General features: G+C 43.4%; 1 protein-coding gene across 2 annotated transcripts; it reads left to right on the top strand.

Annotated features, from left to right (window-relative positions):
• The first annotated feature begins 7 nt into the window (after positions 1-7).
• Positions 8-17,291, top strand: LOC109908338 (la-related protein 4). Of its 2 annotated transcripts, none has more exons than XM_020506975.2 (16): positions 8-553; positions 3,155-3,257; positions 3,889-4,056; positions 4,285-4,372; positions 4,648-4,784; positions 5,093-5,196; positions 5,372-5,482; positions 5,595-5,648; positions 5,811-6,029; positions 6,380-6,483; positions 11,655-11,879; positions 12,332-12,383; positions 12,613-12,771; positions 12,933-13,075; positions 13,330-13,552; positions 13,748-17,291. In XM_020506975.2, the coding sequence occupies exons 1-16, from the start codon at positions 437-439 to the stop codon at positions 14,174-14,176; spliced, it is 2,436 nt and encodes an 811-aa protein (XP_020362564.1). In that variant the 5' UTR covers positions 8-436; the 3' UTR covers positions 14,177-17,291. The 2 variants fall into 2 exon arrangements, with proteins under 2 accessions (XP_020362564.1, XP_020362565.1); XM_020506976.2 differs by lacking the exon at positions 8-553 and adding an exon at positions 1,903-2,211.

The following is a 17,291-nucleotide window of genomic DNA, read 5'->3' as shown; positions in this document are numbered from 1 at the left end:
TCGGGACGGTGGCGCCCTTTACCAATGTCTGCCTGCTCTTAGGAAAGGTGCGTGTCCGCTTCGGTCGCCCGGCTAGGAATGCGCCTTTCGGCTTTGACGCTTGTTAAATTTTGGGGGGAAGAAACATTAGTGACAAAGGTGGTTGGTAAAAGTAGAGGCATGCTCTGGCATAGTTTTCGTCTGTAGTATATTGTCGTGCGAAGTTGATTCACCAACGTTGATTAATATCTAGCTGACTAGCTAGCTAAGTAGGATAGCTTACTTGCTAGCCCTGGCTGTTTAGCTAGCTATCTTTTGGTGTTGGCTAAACAAGTCTAGCAGGAGATAACCCGATTGATTGTAGACAGCAACCTGTACTTTGAGAGACGAGGGGGTGGAACACGGGCCGGGGGGTTGGGAGGAAAACGACGGGGGAGACGTGAGCCAAGAGCGGCCGATGAGTTCGGACCAGGGCGGAGAGCCGCGGCTGCTGCAGGAGGAGGCTGATCCGGGGCCGAAGACCTGTGGGGAGCAAGAGACACCACTTGGGATCGGGGGAGGATCAGGCGGCATGGTGAGTTGCGGCCTCTACGCCTACTAGCTAGCTAAGCTAACGTTAGCTAGTCTACACACACCATCCCCCTGCCATTGCCATCTCGTCCCACAAACTTGATTTGTCGCCTGCCGTCATTGCCCTTCTCTAAATAGGGTCATGCTCCAGTCATAGGCTGAGGCCAAGAATATTACCTAATGGTATTACCATATTTTCTGCAAGCTACCAATCTGATTCACATCGAGAAATTGACTGAGATGATTTATGGCTAACGTTAACATATGTTTTGCTGAATGATTGATTCGCTGTCGCTGGATACACTATGTAACGACTGACTAGCTAAAAGCATGAATATATTGTTTGACGCGTTCTTAACTATGTCCTTTAAAATTAGAGTAATGAGTAGTCCCCCAATAACTTAATTTGCCAGCTAAGCTAAATAGCCAAACTAACGTTTTTCTGCCAGTTTAGTCAGCTAACGTTAGCTACTTTGGCAGCGATTGAATTTGCTAGCTTAACAGCCAAGCTAGGAAATGTAGCAATTTGCTGAGTAATCATTATGCAGTGACAAATGTCTATTTATTATACTATCGATTGGAGATGGCAGGCACGGATATCGCCCAACTAGCTGTGCAACCTCACCAGTAAGCACATTTGCCGAATTAAAACTAGCATAATCTCGCCAGACTCTAGCTAACTAACATGCATTGCAAATACCCGGCCTATGCAGCACAGAAAATATCAGCCGACTTTAAAAACTGGGTTTAACGAGATACAACCAGCAGTAAACTAGCTATCTAGCGAACACTGCACATATGTCGAGATTAATCCGAGTTGTTTCGCTAGACAGAGACTGCTTTCACTGAATTCATGTGTACAATGTAATGTTTGTTCCATATCACAATAATTTTGAAACCACTCAATCATGAACAGGGATATATTGAGATGTGACAGCTGCTCTTGCTAGGAGTAGACTACGAGAAGGGTAGATCAATTGTGTAGCAGGTGGTCACTAGGAACGACCCCCAGTGGAAGGGTGCCTTTAGTATTATTTATTTACACGTGCCACTACCTACCTACAGTGAAACAAGAGCAAATTAAATTTGACACCCCTGGCTACGGCCTATTGTCTCACACCTACTCAACATAATTGACAGCTCAACAAGAGATTTCTACGCCTGGTTGGGATTAGTGCCGAGATTTTGTAAAAATCCACCCAATCCTTTATTAAAAGTGTATTGCCTGGGGATCCGCACATGCTCTCGGGAAGATAACTCATTTTCGGATGTTCTATCGATTCTGGAACACTGGGAGGAGGGGGGAAGTGGCACGTGCCTCAAGATATCATCAGAGATGTTGAAGTGCTCACCAGCAGGGGTAGCAGGAGCAACACTCCTTTTTATTTTTGTCTGGTTTGAGATTGACAAGGCTGTCTACCAACAGCCGTTCTGGATTTGGGTTGGCGGTAAAGCGTGCGGAAGAGAGCGCGCTCTCTGCAGAGACATGTGGGTCCCACTGCCAAGGATGTAGGTGGAGAAGAGCGAGAACCGCACGTTGAACTTTAAACTACAAAAGTAAAGCATCTCAAGTTCTGCTTTTCTCTGTTGCTCGCATTATATTATATGCGTCTTACATATTCGTTATCAAGGAAGTCTAATAAAATGATTTTATTTATTGAGGTAAGCATCTTTTATTGTTTTAAATGTAGGCCGGACAACATACTCGCGAGTCGCCAGTGACTAGTGATTTTGTGATCATATTTATCAATCAGTGGTTGGAATGAAAAACATTTATGTGAAATGACCACGAATTAAATTGGTTTCCAATGCCTTATGTTGTTGTTTATGCGTCTTTCGGGTTCGGGGTTTGTGTTGTGCCAATGCTTACATAACGGAAACAAATGTAACACTTTCTTTTAGGCGTTTGATACATACCACATTCGGTTGACATTTGTATTATTGATATACTGTATTTCAGTAAATGTTGAGACTGTAATCCTGAATAAATGCGATTAGTTACATGATGGTTATTTTATTTGACCTTTTATTTAACTTGGCAAGTCAGTTAAGAACAAATTCTTATTTTCAATGACGCATAGGAACGGTGGGTTAACTGCCTTGTTCAGGGGCTGAACGACAGATGTGTACCATGTCAGCTCGGGGATTCCATCAGCAAAACCTTTTGGTTACAAGTCCAACGCTCAAACCACTAGGGTACCTGCCTGCTACATTCTGCTGCCAATGCTAAATAATTGCATAGTACAATTGTTAAACCAATTTGCAGCATGTACCATTTCAATGATTTTCTAATTAACTCGGTTAACTGAGAACTGAGTCAATCCAGAACATAAATTCAACCGGATTTGGGTTTGTTTTGTTTTCAGTATGTGTAAATGCAAATGGGGGTCATGTGTATTTCCCTGGTTGGGAAGGGGCCAATCAGAGGATACACCCGTAAAGAGAACATCCTGCTTTTATCAGTGTGTATGTATCACTGTATGGTGTAATGTACAGTTACATACATCATGTAAATCTATTTAATGTTGTCTTGGATTGGAACGGCTTTATATATGCATTTTTCAATCCATACGTTCCATTGTATTTCCTGGGCCCCTGTTCCAAGGTCACCTCCAAGGGCGCAGGTCTGAACCCCAATGCCAAGGTGTGGCAGGCCCCTGCTGATGGCCCCGACGGAGCACAGTGGCCCCCGGCTGACATCACTGAAGGTGAGAAATAACATATAATACTGTATACCGTTTAATAACATATAATATTACTGTATATACCATTTAGCAGACTTTTAGCAAAAGCAACTTATTGTTGCTTGTAAAGTACATATAAAATATAAACTATATATTTTGCTCCAGTAGGAATTGAACCCACAACCCTGTCGTTGCTGGCACCCTACCTAAGAATCATAATCATATTTGGTTTATATAATACTTTTCCAAATGTTACAATGTAAAAGCGATTTGAAGGGAATTTCATCTTATCCACCAAATCAATTCAATCAACTTTATTAGTCCACGATGAGCTATTATTGCTGACAGCAGGAAGCACCTACCAATACATATACTGTACCATACATGATATCAATGCCACATGTACTGAAATCTATAGGCCTGTTTTTAGTGAGAACATCATCTCTCTTTATTGAAAAGGGCCAAGAGGGTGCAGCAGGAGACATGTAGGAAGTCAATCATGGGGAACCCTGTTGCACCCTCTTTCCGTCCCAGTGCAGGCCTCTAGGCAGTTAGGATCTCAAATGGGCGACTAAATATTCTTACACTATTATTCTCTTAACTAATAAATCTAATAATAATGGTGCCCCTGTCGCTCCCACTCTCTCCCATCCAGGTTATTCCGAGTCTGTGCCCTCTACCGGTTGTAAACCGTACAGGGTAGGCTTCACCACCCCGGAGGACAGCAGCTCCTCCGCAGCAGCCACAGCTGAGATCACTGTGAACGGCATGGATCCTCCAGACCTGGCCTTCACCCCTGCTGAGACTACAACAGGGACCTTGGGTTAGTTATAAAGCATGGTGGACTAAACTACAGTACCCACAATCCACCATAAGATTTAAGGCTGTTAGTCTAATTATATCATAGCCACAAGGCTGTATGTTTCTCACTGACAAATTACAACACTGTTACAAATGCATTATCCGGGCAGACCTCTTACAGATGTCTTTTTGGGCCTCATGTAATTATCTGACATTATTGCATACTCACTGATCACATGTTGGTTTGAAGGGGAGACCAAGCTGACAGAGGAACAGCCCCTCTCGTCAGAGAACCTGACAGAGTCCCTCAAGAAAGAGCTGGAGTTCTACTTCTCTCGGTGAGGACACATGTTTTAGGTTAGGTTTTCTACCTCTAGGTGAGCGTAATTGTTCCTATGTTTGAAATGGGAGATACTACCTGAACTTGTCCAATAACTGCTTGTATTTTTTTTTAGTTGCAAAACATTTTACTACATTATGCCCTGCTGAATGACCCAGAGTCTTGTGGTTTTTGGATAAGTGATGGTAATGAGTGTATTCCTTCGAATACGTGTGCATGGTTGATAGCATGCGTCTTTTACGATTTGACCTTTGTCCCTCGTTTGTTGTGTAGGGAGAACCTGTCCAAGGACCTATACCTGATGTCCCAGATGGACAGTGACCAGTTTGTCCCCATATGGACCATCGCCAGCATGGAGAGCATCAAGGCCCTCACTACTGACATGGAGCTCATCCTGGACGTGCTCCGATGTAAGGGGACTAAACCTTTCTTTTATTTGTGTTTTTTCCTACTTTTTTGCAACCATGTAACTTGGTCCCAAATCTGTTTTTTGTATTTTCTTGCCAACTCCTATGGTAATACCATGACCATAGGAGTTGGCAAGACTGCACAAACAGTTCTGTGACCACTTGGGCTTGTGATCAAATGGTACGGATTTTTTAAACGCACCTAGGGCAATACGTTTATGCCCCGCCCCACACTACAATGCTAGTTACTGTATGTGGATCGATAATGATGTCATTTGTGTCCCTGAGCCTGACATGCTTGTGGTTCTCAGCATCTCCAATGGTTCAGGTGGATGAGCAAGGAGAGAAGGTGCGTCCTGATCACAAACGCTGCATCATCATACTGAGGGAGGTTCCTGAGACGACACCTGTAGAGGTAAGACAACCATGTCTGTCATGTTATAATCAATATACAACCATGTTACAGGCATTGTCTTATTGAAAAGGTGAATTGGTGTGAGTACCCCTCTGTCAGTCACAACGCTGGCACATTAGCTGTATTTAATCTTATTTGCTGTATTTAATCACATTTTTCTTCTTTGTTCCCTAAGGAAGTGGAGGCTCTCTTTAAAAGTGATGACTGTCCGAAAGTCATTAGTGTAGAGTTTGCGCACAATAACAACTGGTACATCACATTCCAATCTGACACTGATGCTCAACAGGTAAGCTTGATCTGATTGGTTTATAAAGCAGTGTTAAGGCTTCTGATTGGTGTAATGGGCATTAAGCTGTTATCAGAATTACTTCCTGTCTGAGTCTTTCTGTCCTTTTCAGGCACACAGATATCTAAGAGAAGAGGTGAAAACATTTCAGGGAAAACCTATCATGGTGAGTTGCATTATAACACTATCAATCACTTGTGAATTAAGTCTGCAATTTCCCTCAACTAGCACGTCCCTTTATTGATCTCTCCTCCCTTCCCAATTATGTTGTGAAGCCAAAGACACATTTCACAAGTTTAAAAAAAACCGTTATACTCCTTCCTTCCAGGCGAGGATAAAAGCCATCAACACATTCTTTGCTAAGAATGGCTACCGTAGCATGGACAGCAGCCTGTACACAGCCCAGCAGTCTGCCCCGACCCAGACCCAGTACAACCCTAACCTGTACATGCAACACGTGTACAGCCCTCAGCAGCAGTACCCTCTCTACGGCATTGTACCACAGACCTGGACAACCTCTCCTACACCCTACTTCGAGACTCCGCTGGTGAGCATCGTAAACTTTATCCTTTTAAATAGTGTTATAAATAATATTGAAAATATTTGGTGAGATGCAGAACGCTATAAACTAATCCTAGTAAATTGTGTTAACTGTAATTTCATTAATTTATATAGGTTAGTCTTGGTAACTTCTCTTGTACATGAGATGACATTTACAATTTAAAAAATATTTGAAGTTATTGCTTATTAAACATTGATCGCTATAAAGGGGATTGCTATACACTGCGGCTGACCCTGTGCTTCCAACCCATCTGTGTGTGTTAGGCTGATCAGACAAAAGGGATCAATTCTGTTGTCTAAGAAATAAATGAAATTATTATTTCCCCATCTCTTCAGGCACCATTTCCCAACAGTGGCTTTGTGAATGGTTTCAGTTCTCCTGGACACTACAAGACTGGCAACAACTCCCTCCACATAACTCGCCCCTTCAACAGAAACCGGTACGTTGAAAGTTGGTCTAGTATTCTCTGAAGTGCAATGAGTTTCTTTCTGTGGGTGAGTCTGCTTCGAACCCATGCATTCCAGTTTGTGAGTGGGGTAAATGGTTAAACCATAGGAACATTGGTGACTTGAAAAGACTTTGATATTTTGTTTTTAGTTCTCTGTAGAGCAAGGCTTCAGCCACACAGAAATTGTTAATTGAGGATGTTTTTTTAATTCAAGATTATCTATGAAAAGCACACAGTATGTCTGCCGTTAACTTTATGCTGCTCATCCAAAAAGGGTTGACTTGGGTTGAACTTTCGACTGACAGTTGATGAAAGCATATATAAATGAATGAGTCTGTGGCCGTAAGATATACAGTGCCTTCGGAATGTGTTCAGACGCCTTGACTTTCTCCACATTTTGTTACGTTACAACCTTATTCTCAACTTTATTAAATTAACAAAATTCCTCATCAATCTACACACAATTTTATTTTATTTCATTATTTAACCAGGTAGGTAAGTTGAGAACAAGTTCTCATTTACAATTGCAACCTGGCCAAGATAAAGCAAAGCAGTTCGACACACAACGACGCAGAGTTACACATGGAGTAAAAACAAGCATACAAATAACCCATAATGACAAAGCGAAAACAGGTTTGTAGAACCTTTTGCAAAATTATTAAACATAAAAAAAAACAGGGCCTCCCGAGTGGTGCAATGGTCTAAGGCACTGTGTCACAGTGGTAGCTGTGTCCCTACAGATCCTGGTTCGATTCCGGTGTCGCAGCCGGGCGCGACCTGGAGACCCATGAGGCGGTGCACAATTGTCCCATTGCGCTCTAGCGACCAGCTGTATGGTGTTTTATTCTGACATGTTGGTGCGGCTGGCTTCCGTGGTTGTGTTTCAGAGGACACACGGCTCTCGACCTTTGCCTCTCCCGAGTCCCATCGCTCGAACTCCCGTACGGACAAGACTGTAACTACCAATTGGATACCATTGGGGAGATAAAGAGCAAAAACTGTAAAACAGATAACATATTTGCATACGTATTCAGAATCTTTGCTATAAGACTCCAAATTGAGTTCAGTTGCATCATGTTTCCATTGATCATCCTTGATAAGTTTCTACAACTTGATCGGAGTCCACCTGTGGTAAATTCAATTGATTGGACATGATTTGGAAAGGCACACACCTGTCTATATACTGTAAGGTCCCACAGTTGACCGTGCTTGTCAAAGCAAACACAAAGCCATGAGGTCGAAGGAAAGGTCCGTAGAGCACAGAGACGGGATTGTGTTGACGCACAGACCTGGGGAAGGGTACCAAAACATTTATGCGGCATTGAAGTATCCCAAGAATACAGTGGCCTCAGTCATTCTTAAATGGAAGAAGTTTGGAACCACTGAGACTCTTCCTAGAGCTGGCTGGCTGCCTGGCCAAACTGCGCAATCGGGGGAGAGGGACCTTGTTCAGGGAAGTGACCAAGAACATGGTCACTCTGACAGAGTTCTTAGACTCTCAAATCATGAGAAACATGATTCTCTGGTTTGATGAAACCAATATTGAACTCTTTGGCCTGAATGCCAAGCGTCCTACCCGGAGGAAACCTGGCACCACCACTGCAGTGAAGCTTGGTGGCAGAATCGTGCTGTGGGGATGTTTTTCAGCGGCAGGTACTGGGAGACTAGTCCGATTCGAGGGAAAGATGAACAGCGCTGTCCTTGATGAAAACCTGTCCAGAACACTCAGACTGGGGCGAAGGTTCACCTTCCAACAGGACAACGACCCAAAGCACACAGCCAAGACAATGCAGAAGTGAGTGGCTTCGAGACGAGTCTGAAATTTCCTTGAGTCGCCCAGCCAGAGCCTGGACTTGAACCCGATCGAATATCTCTGGAGAGACCTGAAAATGGCTGTGCAGCAACACTCCCCATCCAACCTGACAGAGCCTGAGAGGATCTGCAGAGAAGAATGGGAGAAACTCCCCAAATGTGCCATGCTTGTAGTGTCATACCCAAGAAGAATCGTGGCTGTAATCGCTGCCCAAGGTGCTAAAACAAAGTACTGAGTAAAGGGTCTGAATACTTATGTAAATGTGATATTTTATTTAAAATAACCATTTCTAAACCTCTTTTTGCTTTGCATTATGGGGTATTGTGTGTATATTGATTGTGGGGGGTGATTTAATACATTTTAGAATAAGCCTGTAACTTAATGTGGACTAAGTCAAGGGGTCTGAATACTTTATGAATACAGTGTATATGCCATTTAGGCTTCCATAAAACCAAAGAGGATGCATTTCAATATGAATAGTTTATGGGTATTTATTACTGACTGAACCGCTCCCTGTTCTCTTACGGTCTGTCCCCACAGTGTCCCCCTCTATTCAAGAAAGAAAGTAATAAATACCTTCAGGTACAGCCATTATACTGTCTAGAATCAGCTTCATCGCTTTGTCAGTTCAGTTTTAACCCATCTCTTACCATACCAGTCGACAACCTAATGGCAAAATCTAGAACTGGGCCCAAGCCTTGGCTCTAAGAGGAAGATTTGTCCATTCATAACATCTTATAGCAGTTTATAACAGTACAGCTCATTAACTTTACCATAATCAATGTTAAGATGCAGTATGTTCTAGAATTTGTTAACTCATTTCACTTAACTTATGTTTAGACGCTGTTTATATGAGCGATTCTAAATTGGCCAGATCATAGTTAGGCTAAGTGACCTAGCAAGCCCTCCATTTAGTCAACTGTTCTCTCATCATCCTGACCATCCATCCATCTGGTTTCTTTTCATCATTTATCTCTTAAGTTTAATTTAGATGTTTCATTATTACAGCTGTACTTTGGTAATGTAGTCATGTTACCAAATACATATGTCCTTTACTAAGAAGTGAGTGAGATCCTATGACATCTGATTCATATGATGACTGTATAAATAAGACCACTTGCTGCTGTAGCCAGGGCAATGGAGAGTCAGTCCAAAATATTTGGCTGGTACATTTTAATTTGTCAACTGCCATTTCAACCTGAATTAAAAAGTAATCTAATTTGAGCTGGAGAACTGGTACGGGAAACCACTTGTTAATATTGTATGGTGGTTTACATTGAGAAATGCATCCACTAATTTTTAACAAATAAACTCAGCAAAAACAGAAACATCCTCTCACTGTGAACTGCGTTTATTTTCAGCAAACTTAACACGTGTAAATATTTGTATGAACATAAGATTCAACAACTGAGACACAAACTGAGCAAGTTCCACAGACATGTGACTAACAGAAATGGAATAATGTGTCCCTGAACAAAGGGGGTGATCAAAAGTAACAGTCAGTATCTGTATCAGTATATGTGGCCACCAGCTGCATTAAGCACGGCAGTGTATCTCCTCATGGACTGCACCAGATTTGCCAGTTCTTGCTGTGAGATGTTACTCCACTCTTCCACTAAGGCATCTGCAAGTTCCTGGACATTTCTGGGGGGGAATGGCCCTAGCCCTCACCCTCCGATCCAACAGGTCCCAGACGTGCTCAATGGGTTTGAGATCCGGGCTCTTTGCTGGCCATGGCAGAACACTGACATTCCCGTCTTGCAGGAAATCATGCACAGAACGAGTAGTATGGCTGGTGGCATTGTCTTGCTGGAGGGTCATGTAAGGATGAGCCTGCAGGTCTTCCCTGTTACGCACAGCGTTGAGATTGCCTGCAATGACAACAAGCTCAGTCCGATGATGCTGTGACACACCGCCCCAGACCATGACGACCCTCCACCTCCAAATCAATCCCTCTCCAGAGTACAGGCCTCGGTGTAACGCTCATTCCTTAGACGATAAATGCGAATTCGACCATCACCCCTGGTGAGACAAAACCGTGACTCGTCAGTGAAGATCACTTTTTGCCAGTCCCGTCTGGTCCAGCGACAGTGGGTTTGTGCCCATAGGTGACGTTGTTGCCAGTGATGTCTGGTGAGGACCTGTCTTACAACAGGCCTACAAACCCACAGTTCAGCCTCTCTCAGCCGATCGCGGACAGTCTGAGCACTGATGGAGTGATTGTGCATTCCTGGTGTAACTCGGGCAGTTGTTGCCATTCTGTACCTATCCCGCAGGTGTGATGTTCAGATGTACTGATCATGTGTAGATGTTGCTACACGTGGTCTGCCACTGCGAGGACGATCAGCTGTCTGTCCTGTCTCCCTGTAGCACTGTCTTAGGCTTCTCACAGGACGGACATTGTAATTTATTGCCCTGGCCACGTCGGCAAGTTCACACAGATGAGCGGGGACCCTGGGCATCTTTCTTTTGGTGTTTTTCAGAGTCAGTAGAAAGGCCTCTTTAGTGTCCTAAGTTTTCATAACTGTGACCTTAATTGCCTACCGTCTGTAAGCTGTTAGTGTCTTAACGACTGTTCCAAAGGTGCATGTTTATTAATTGTTATGGTTCATTGAACAAGCATGGGAAAGTGTTTTAAACACTTTACAATGAAGATCTGTGAAGTTATTTGGATTTTTTACGAATTATCTTTGATAGACAGGGTCCCGAAAATGGGACGTTTTCTTTTTTTGCTGAGTTTACATTTGTAAGAATCCGACCATAGCAGGAACACACAATGAAAGTGTCACGTTCTATTGTACTCTTATGCAAACACTGGTTGGACCTTAAGACGAAAACATTGATGTTCATCGAGGAAGTGCAGGCTGTAGAGATTAGGTCTGGTGCGCTCCTCTCCCTCTCATTGAATTTATATATATCTGTCCCGATGAGCGCTAAGTTTGAGATCTGAAGGTCTTCAAGTATGGATTGGAAAAAACGAACCAATGGAAGGAAGCGGAAAAGAGGAAGTATTGTCATCTCTTACCAAGTTCATCGTTTTGTGGTTTTTTCTTTGCAAATACAGAGGGTATTTGTCATCAGGAGTTGGCCAACATACTGCATGCTATTATTTTATTGCCCACCACATATTCCCGTCCCAGTTGTGCCAAGATTAGCCTCTAACTCTGGGTCGTATTCATTAGGGCACACCGTAGCAAAACGTTTTGCAACAGAATTACATTTTTCTTTTTGGTTTAGTACTGGAAGTCCCTCCCTGTTTGTCATTTTTCTGTTTGGGGCCTATTGAATACGACCCAGATGTATATCTAAACCTGGTCGGATCTGTTATCACATCTCCTTCGTCCTCCAGGAACCATGTGAAACCCCAGGTGGGGAGACCAGGTGAAGTGACCCCTACACCTGTGGCCCCTGTTCCCCTGGAGAGCTTGACTGGCCTGAGGAGCCCTCAGCCCCCCACCACCAACCCTGGCCCTGGGACCCTCCAGACCCCTCCGGACCCGACCTCAACCTTCCCCCACCTCTCCTCCACCTCCTCCGACCCCAATGATGACGGAAGCATGTCTGTACGCGGAAGGTGAGCCTGACACTATTATTAACCTTGGTGTTTTAACTGGTAAAAATTCTCTGGACCCGATGTTTTGACGTAACATGCAGTGAGATATTGTTCCCCCCTATTGGAACAATGAAGTTGTTTTTTTTGAAGTGGTGAATTCCTCTGAGTCATCTCAGACCTAGTGATGAAAACTTGATGCACAGGAGGGAAATCAGGCTGTGGAGTGAGAATGGTTTTGGGATTCTTTCTCCTCTACCTCTGCTCCCCCTCTCTATCTCTGCTCCCCCTCTCTACCTCTGCTCCTCCTCTCCCCGAAGCTATTATCTTCTACACCTGTCCCGATGAGGGCTAAGATTATGAGATCTGAAGGTCTGAGATGGAGAATGTAAAGCCAACCAGTTTACAGAGAACCAAGTGTACAAATTTCAGCACCATCTCTAAAAGAGAAGCATCTCTTCTGTCCTCCATTACAGAAGGACGACATACAGAGGCACGCGAAGGAGGAGAGAGGATGAGCGGATCACGGTAACGTTACAAAATTAACTACAGTAACTATGTAGAGTTGGCTTTTGCATAACGTATTTAATTAGGACCAACCCGGTTATCTACTTCCTGGTGCATGTCTGTTGTTTTTAAGCTTATGGTTTAATGTCTGTTACATTGTGTGGATGTACATTGAGTTTTATGGTGCAAAATGAGTTTCCTCATTTGAGGGCATTAACATGTTCATAATCTTCTCTCTTGGTCCTTCCAGAGACCCGTCCCTCTGGCTGAGGTAAAGGTGGTGCCCCCTAAGTTTGACCTGGCTACTACTAGTTTCCCTCCGCTGCCGGGCTGTGTGGCCAGTACCCAGGGAGAGCCCCTACTGGAGAACAGGATGTCTGACGTGGTGCGAGGACTGAACAGGGACAAGGTAAACACTGGATCCCTGTGGTTGTTCATACCTGAATACTGAGATGGATACAATTAACTTAGACTGTTGTATAAATCACACTTTGACACATCAATGGAAAATGGGAGTTACGCATGCAGATCAAGTCATATGCTCACTTCAGTGTGCCCTCCTCTCTGTAGACAACGGAACTAGCCAACAAGGAAGTGAGTGCCGGCCCAGCCTCAGCCCCAGGACATGAGGAGGCAGTGTCTGTCTCTAGTCTTGTTCAGCCTACAGCCAAACTTGCTGTACAACCTCAAGCACCCCCTGTCCCAGCCCCCAGGTAAGGAAACAGGCTGAATTCTGCTCATTTTTTTTGAGGGTCAGTTGCTCCGTCATTTCACATACTCTTTGTTTAGAGACTAAATGAATACCTACGAGTGGAAAGTATTCTACTTCTTAGGCCTATCAGCTTGTCATTCTGCTCCTCAGCATTTTCGTGTAGAGGTTGAATTGACTAGAATCATGATATGTAGAGGTCAAACAGGGAGGTACAGGTCTGCCTGTCCTAATGGTGTTTTTAATTTTCTTCTGTAGCGTACCACATCAGGAGAAGAAGTGGGATAGAGTGGCAGAGCCCTCAGCCCCCAAAGTCACCCCACATAGACGTGCTATCTCTGGGGCCAACCCAACCGGACCCCCCTCCACACAGCCAGCTGTGTCTGGCCCCAAGCCCCAACCCAGAACAGTGTCCTCTACACCAGTTACACCGAGCACCCTGGCCTCCACCATCACCACTACCACTACCAATGCACCACTTGTAAGACACCATGGATAATACTGGACCTCTACTCTAGCTATTTACACATGATTTGCATCTGTGTTACATAACGATTACTTCTTTGTCTTATGAAATGTAATTCATTTCCATTCTCTGACCTTAGCCCAAATATCTACATCTAACTCTTTAAAAAAAAATTATTTTACAAATTATTTTTTATTCTCTCTCCTTCAGGAGCCCCGCAAGCTCAGCTATGCCGAGGTGTGCCAGCGAGCCCCCCCTCCAGGCCCCCCAGCCTCGGCCTCCTCCACACCAGCCCAGCCGCTGCGTGAGCAGCGTGTCAACAAAGCAGAGGAGCCAGGATCCAGCTCCACCACCAGCACAGACGACCACACCAGGGGAGATCGGCAGGACAAGGCCCAGGAGAGGGATGGGGGCTGGGAGTGCAAGGAGAGCCGACCGCGTGACCGTGACCATCGAGACCGTGACTCCCGGGATGGACGGTACTACCGCAACAATGGACCCCCCAGACAGGGGGGCTCTGGGGGCCTCAAGTTTCATGAACAGAGACGGGGTCCCCAACTGGCCCGACGCAGCTCCCCCCAAGGATGCCCCCGACACACTGGCAAAGAGCAGAACATCCCCCCGGTATCGCCAAAGTAAAAGTTCTGATATGACTGATGAAAACAAACAAACAAAAGTGTGACATATATATATATATATATATATATATATATATATATATATAAAGAAAATCAATGCATATAAAAGTAACAACCTTAGTGGTAACCCCCCCCCCCCCCCCCCGCCTCCTGGAACATTGTCCCAGAGAAAGAAAGAAAATCTTTGTCTTTTAAAATGGAAGCCTGGTGACATCCAGGAGAAAGAACCAACATCTAAACAAGTATCAACTAACTTTCGAAGTGATTTGAAAAAGGAAAAAATATATCATTTAGGCCTCGTAAACAAATCTATTATTAGCCGAATTTAAAATCAGTCATTTATTTGGAGTTAGTTTCCTTTGCCTCTCTGCTGGGGAGAGGTTGTTCACTGGGCCCCGTATTAAGGCCCTCTACATTTTTTTTAGATTTTAAACAATAGATGTTGGTCTACAAGGAACATATGCACTAAAGAACTTAACATACATGCATATGTTGTGTACATAACAAAGATATCACTAACAACGACTATCTTTTTTTTTTTTGCTGTACGTTCGTCAAGGATGGATGAATGACTGACTGAAATAAGATGTGATTGATTGAGACCTGTTTTTTGCTTCGTTTTGTTGCTAAGCAAACAGATTGGAACAGAGTGCTACAGTTCAGTTAATTGGTTTTCATGGAACAAATGAACAGCTCATTGGGATTCAAGAATCAACTACCTGAAATTGGCCAGTTAGACACGATCCTCTTAATAATGTTTATTCATGAAAAATGTTAATGATATGAGCGTTGTTAATGATTGGCTCACCTATGTTATCAGTAAAGAATTCAACCAAAATAATTGGTAATAATGAAGTTACAGTTGTATGCCCCGCCCCCCCCAGCTGTCTATGTGGCATATACAGGTAACTGCCAAAATAAAGGAAACCCCAACATAAAGTCTCTTAATAGGACATTGGGCCACCACGATCTGCCAGAACAGCCTCAGTGCACCTTGGCATCATAGATTCTCCAAGTGTCTGGAACTGTATTGGAAGGATGTGACACCATTATTCCACAAGAAATTCCTAATTTGGTGTTTTGTTGATGGTGGTGGAACACGCTGTCTCAGGCGCCACACCAGAATCTACTATTAGTGTTTAATTTGGTTGAGATCTGGTGACAGCCATGGCATATGGTTTACATTGTCAGTGCTAGGTGGATGGGGGCATTGTCATCCTATATTGGCATAGCCATGGTAGCCAAAATAATGGCCTGGCCAGTACTTATTTATTCAACCTTAAGTGTGATGGGATGTTAATTGCTTAATTAACTCAGGAACCACACCGGTGTTGATCTCATTTACTTAAGTGTTTCCCTTATTTTGTCAGCTAACTGTATGTGACTCTGCTTTGTTGTTGCAAACTGAGGTCCACTTGGGGTAAGAGCATTCCTCAGCCTGTTTAGATCGCAGTTTCCTGTTCATTTTCAAGTTATTTCATCTCTTATATTAATTTCCTGATATATTTGTAAACCTAGGAAATTTATATGTTGATGGGTGCCAGTCTGTTTCTGCCTTTACTTATGGAATTGTCATGTTTGGCTTGACATTGACAACAATGGGGTTGGTAAGAGCACAAATGGATCTGGGACCAGGCTGAAAGGTTGACACGGTCAAACCTGACTGCTTAGGTTGACAAGTGCGCCTGAATTGTCTTGGCAAGATCTGTTTGGTTTCTCCCCACATCAATGCAGGATATTCAGGTTTAGCAACTCATTTTTGTGTATTGTAAAAAAAATCAATTAAAATATTGTTTAGAAGTATCAGATTGAGGTAGGGGTAGTGCAGTGTTTCCCCAAACTTAGTCCTGGCCCCCCCCCCCTGGGTGCACGTTTTTAGTTTTTATCCTAATGCCACACGGCTGATTTCAAATAATCAAAACTTGATGATGAGTGTCATTTCAATTGGCTGTGGAGTGCTAGGGAAAAAACCAAGATGTGCTCCCGGGACTGGGTTTGGGAACCCTGGGCTAAAGAGTGCTGTTAACAGAGATGGATTTAGCTATCCTATATAGTAGATTTGGCAGCCAAGTAAAGGGTTAAACAATCAGACCATTTTCATGTGCTATGTGCCAGCTGCCTATAGTTCTAGTTGACGTGGTAGGGTAAGCTTTCTGTGTCCCAAATGGCATCCTAGTCCCTATATAGTGCCCTAGCTTTTGACCAGGGCTCTCGTCGAAAGTATTGCACTATATAGGGACCAGGATGCCATTTGGGACGAACACGAGTTGAAAGGTCTGCTTAGTAATGTAGTCCTTCAGGGGGTAAACTCTTTGTCCCAGTTGAACTGAAGAGGTGTCGTATCCTATGCTGTATGGTATTATTATTAACCCTTTGCTAGAGCCGTGTGTGGAAGAATGTATTGGTTCTAATGCTGAACATACAGAGGAAGGGAGGCTGACTTTTGTCAAAGATGGGTATCTACCACCATATTGTTTATTTTTAGGGTGAGTTTGCAGTTCTAAAATTGGATAAAAATAGACAGAAATTTGACATGAGGATTTTCAGTTTGGACTGTACAACATTATTTTACTTAAATTTTATTTATTTTAATCCTACTGTTGGTTGGCTGGTTTCCCCAAGGTGTGTGTGTGTGTGTGTGTGTGTGTGTGAGTGAGTGAGAGCGAATTGGCAAAGAAGCACGCAGATGATGACATTGTATATTGTTTGAGATTTCAGCTGAGAGAAATACTTGATGCATTGACTTTGGGTTTCGTAATGCCGTTTATAATTGAGTTAATCACTCACTGAGGCTGTATTCATGAATGAGTTGTGAGCAGCTAGGGATGTAGTGTGGTGATGCACTAACTTGTTTTTAAAAAGAATCTTACTGTTCAAGTAATGTGAAAGACTTTTAGAAGCATATGGTAATGATATTAATGTTGACAAGCTTGAGAATCTACAGGAATAGTTTTTTTCTTTTTTTTTTCTCCATAATGTTTTCAGTAGAATTCTTCTGTAAATTTGAGGTGGCAACAAGCAAATATAGCAACGGATTGATTTTAAGTGTTTGAGACACTAAATTCTAGAACTTTGTATGAAACGTCACCCAAAAAAATAAATTATTTTGATTTGGC

This window comes from Oncorhynchus kisutch, linkage group LG17 (genome assembly GCF_002021735.2).
Source record: "Oncorhynchus kisutch isolate 150728-3 linkage group LG17, Okis_V2, whole genome shotgun sequence".
In the NCBI taxonomy this organism is placed as follows: Eukaryota; Metazoa; Chordata; class Actinopteri; order Salmoniformes; family Salmonidae; genus Oncorhynchus; species Oncorhynchus kisutch.
The sequence above is the reverse complement of the archived record's forward strand: the minus strand, read 5'-3'. Positions and strand labels throughout refer to the sequence as shown.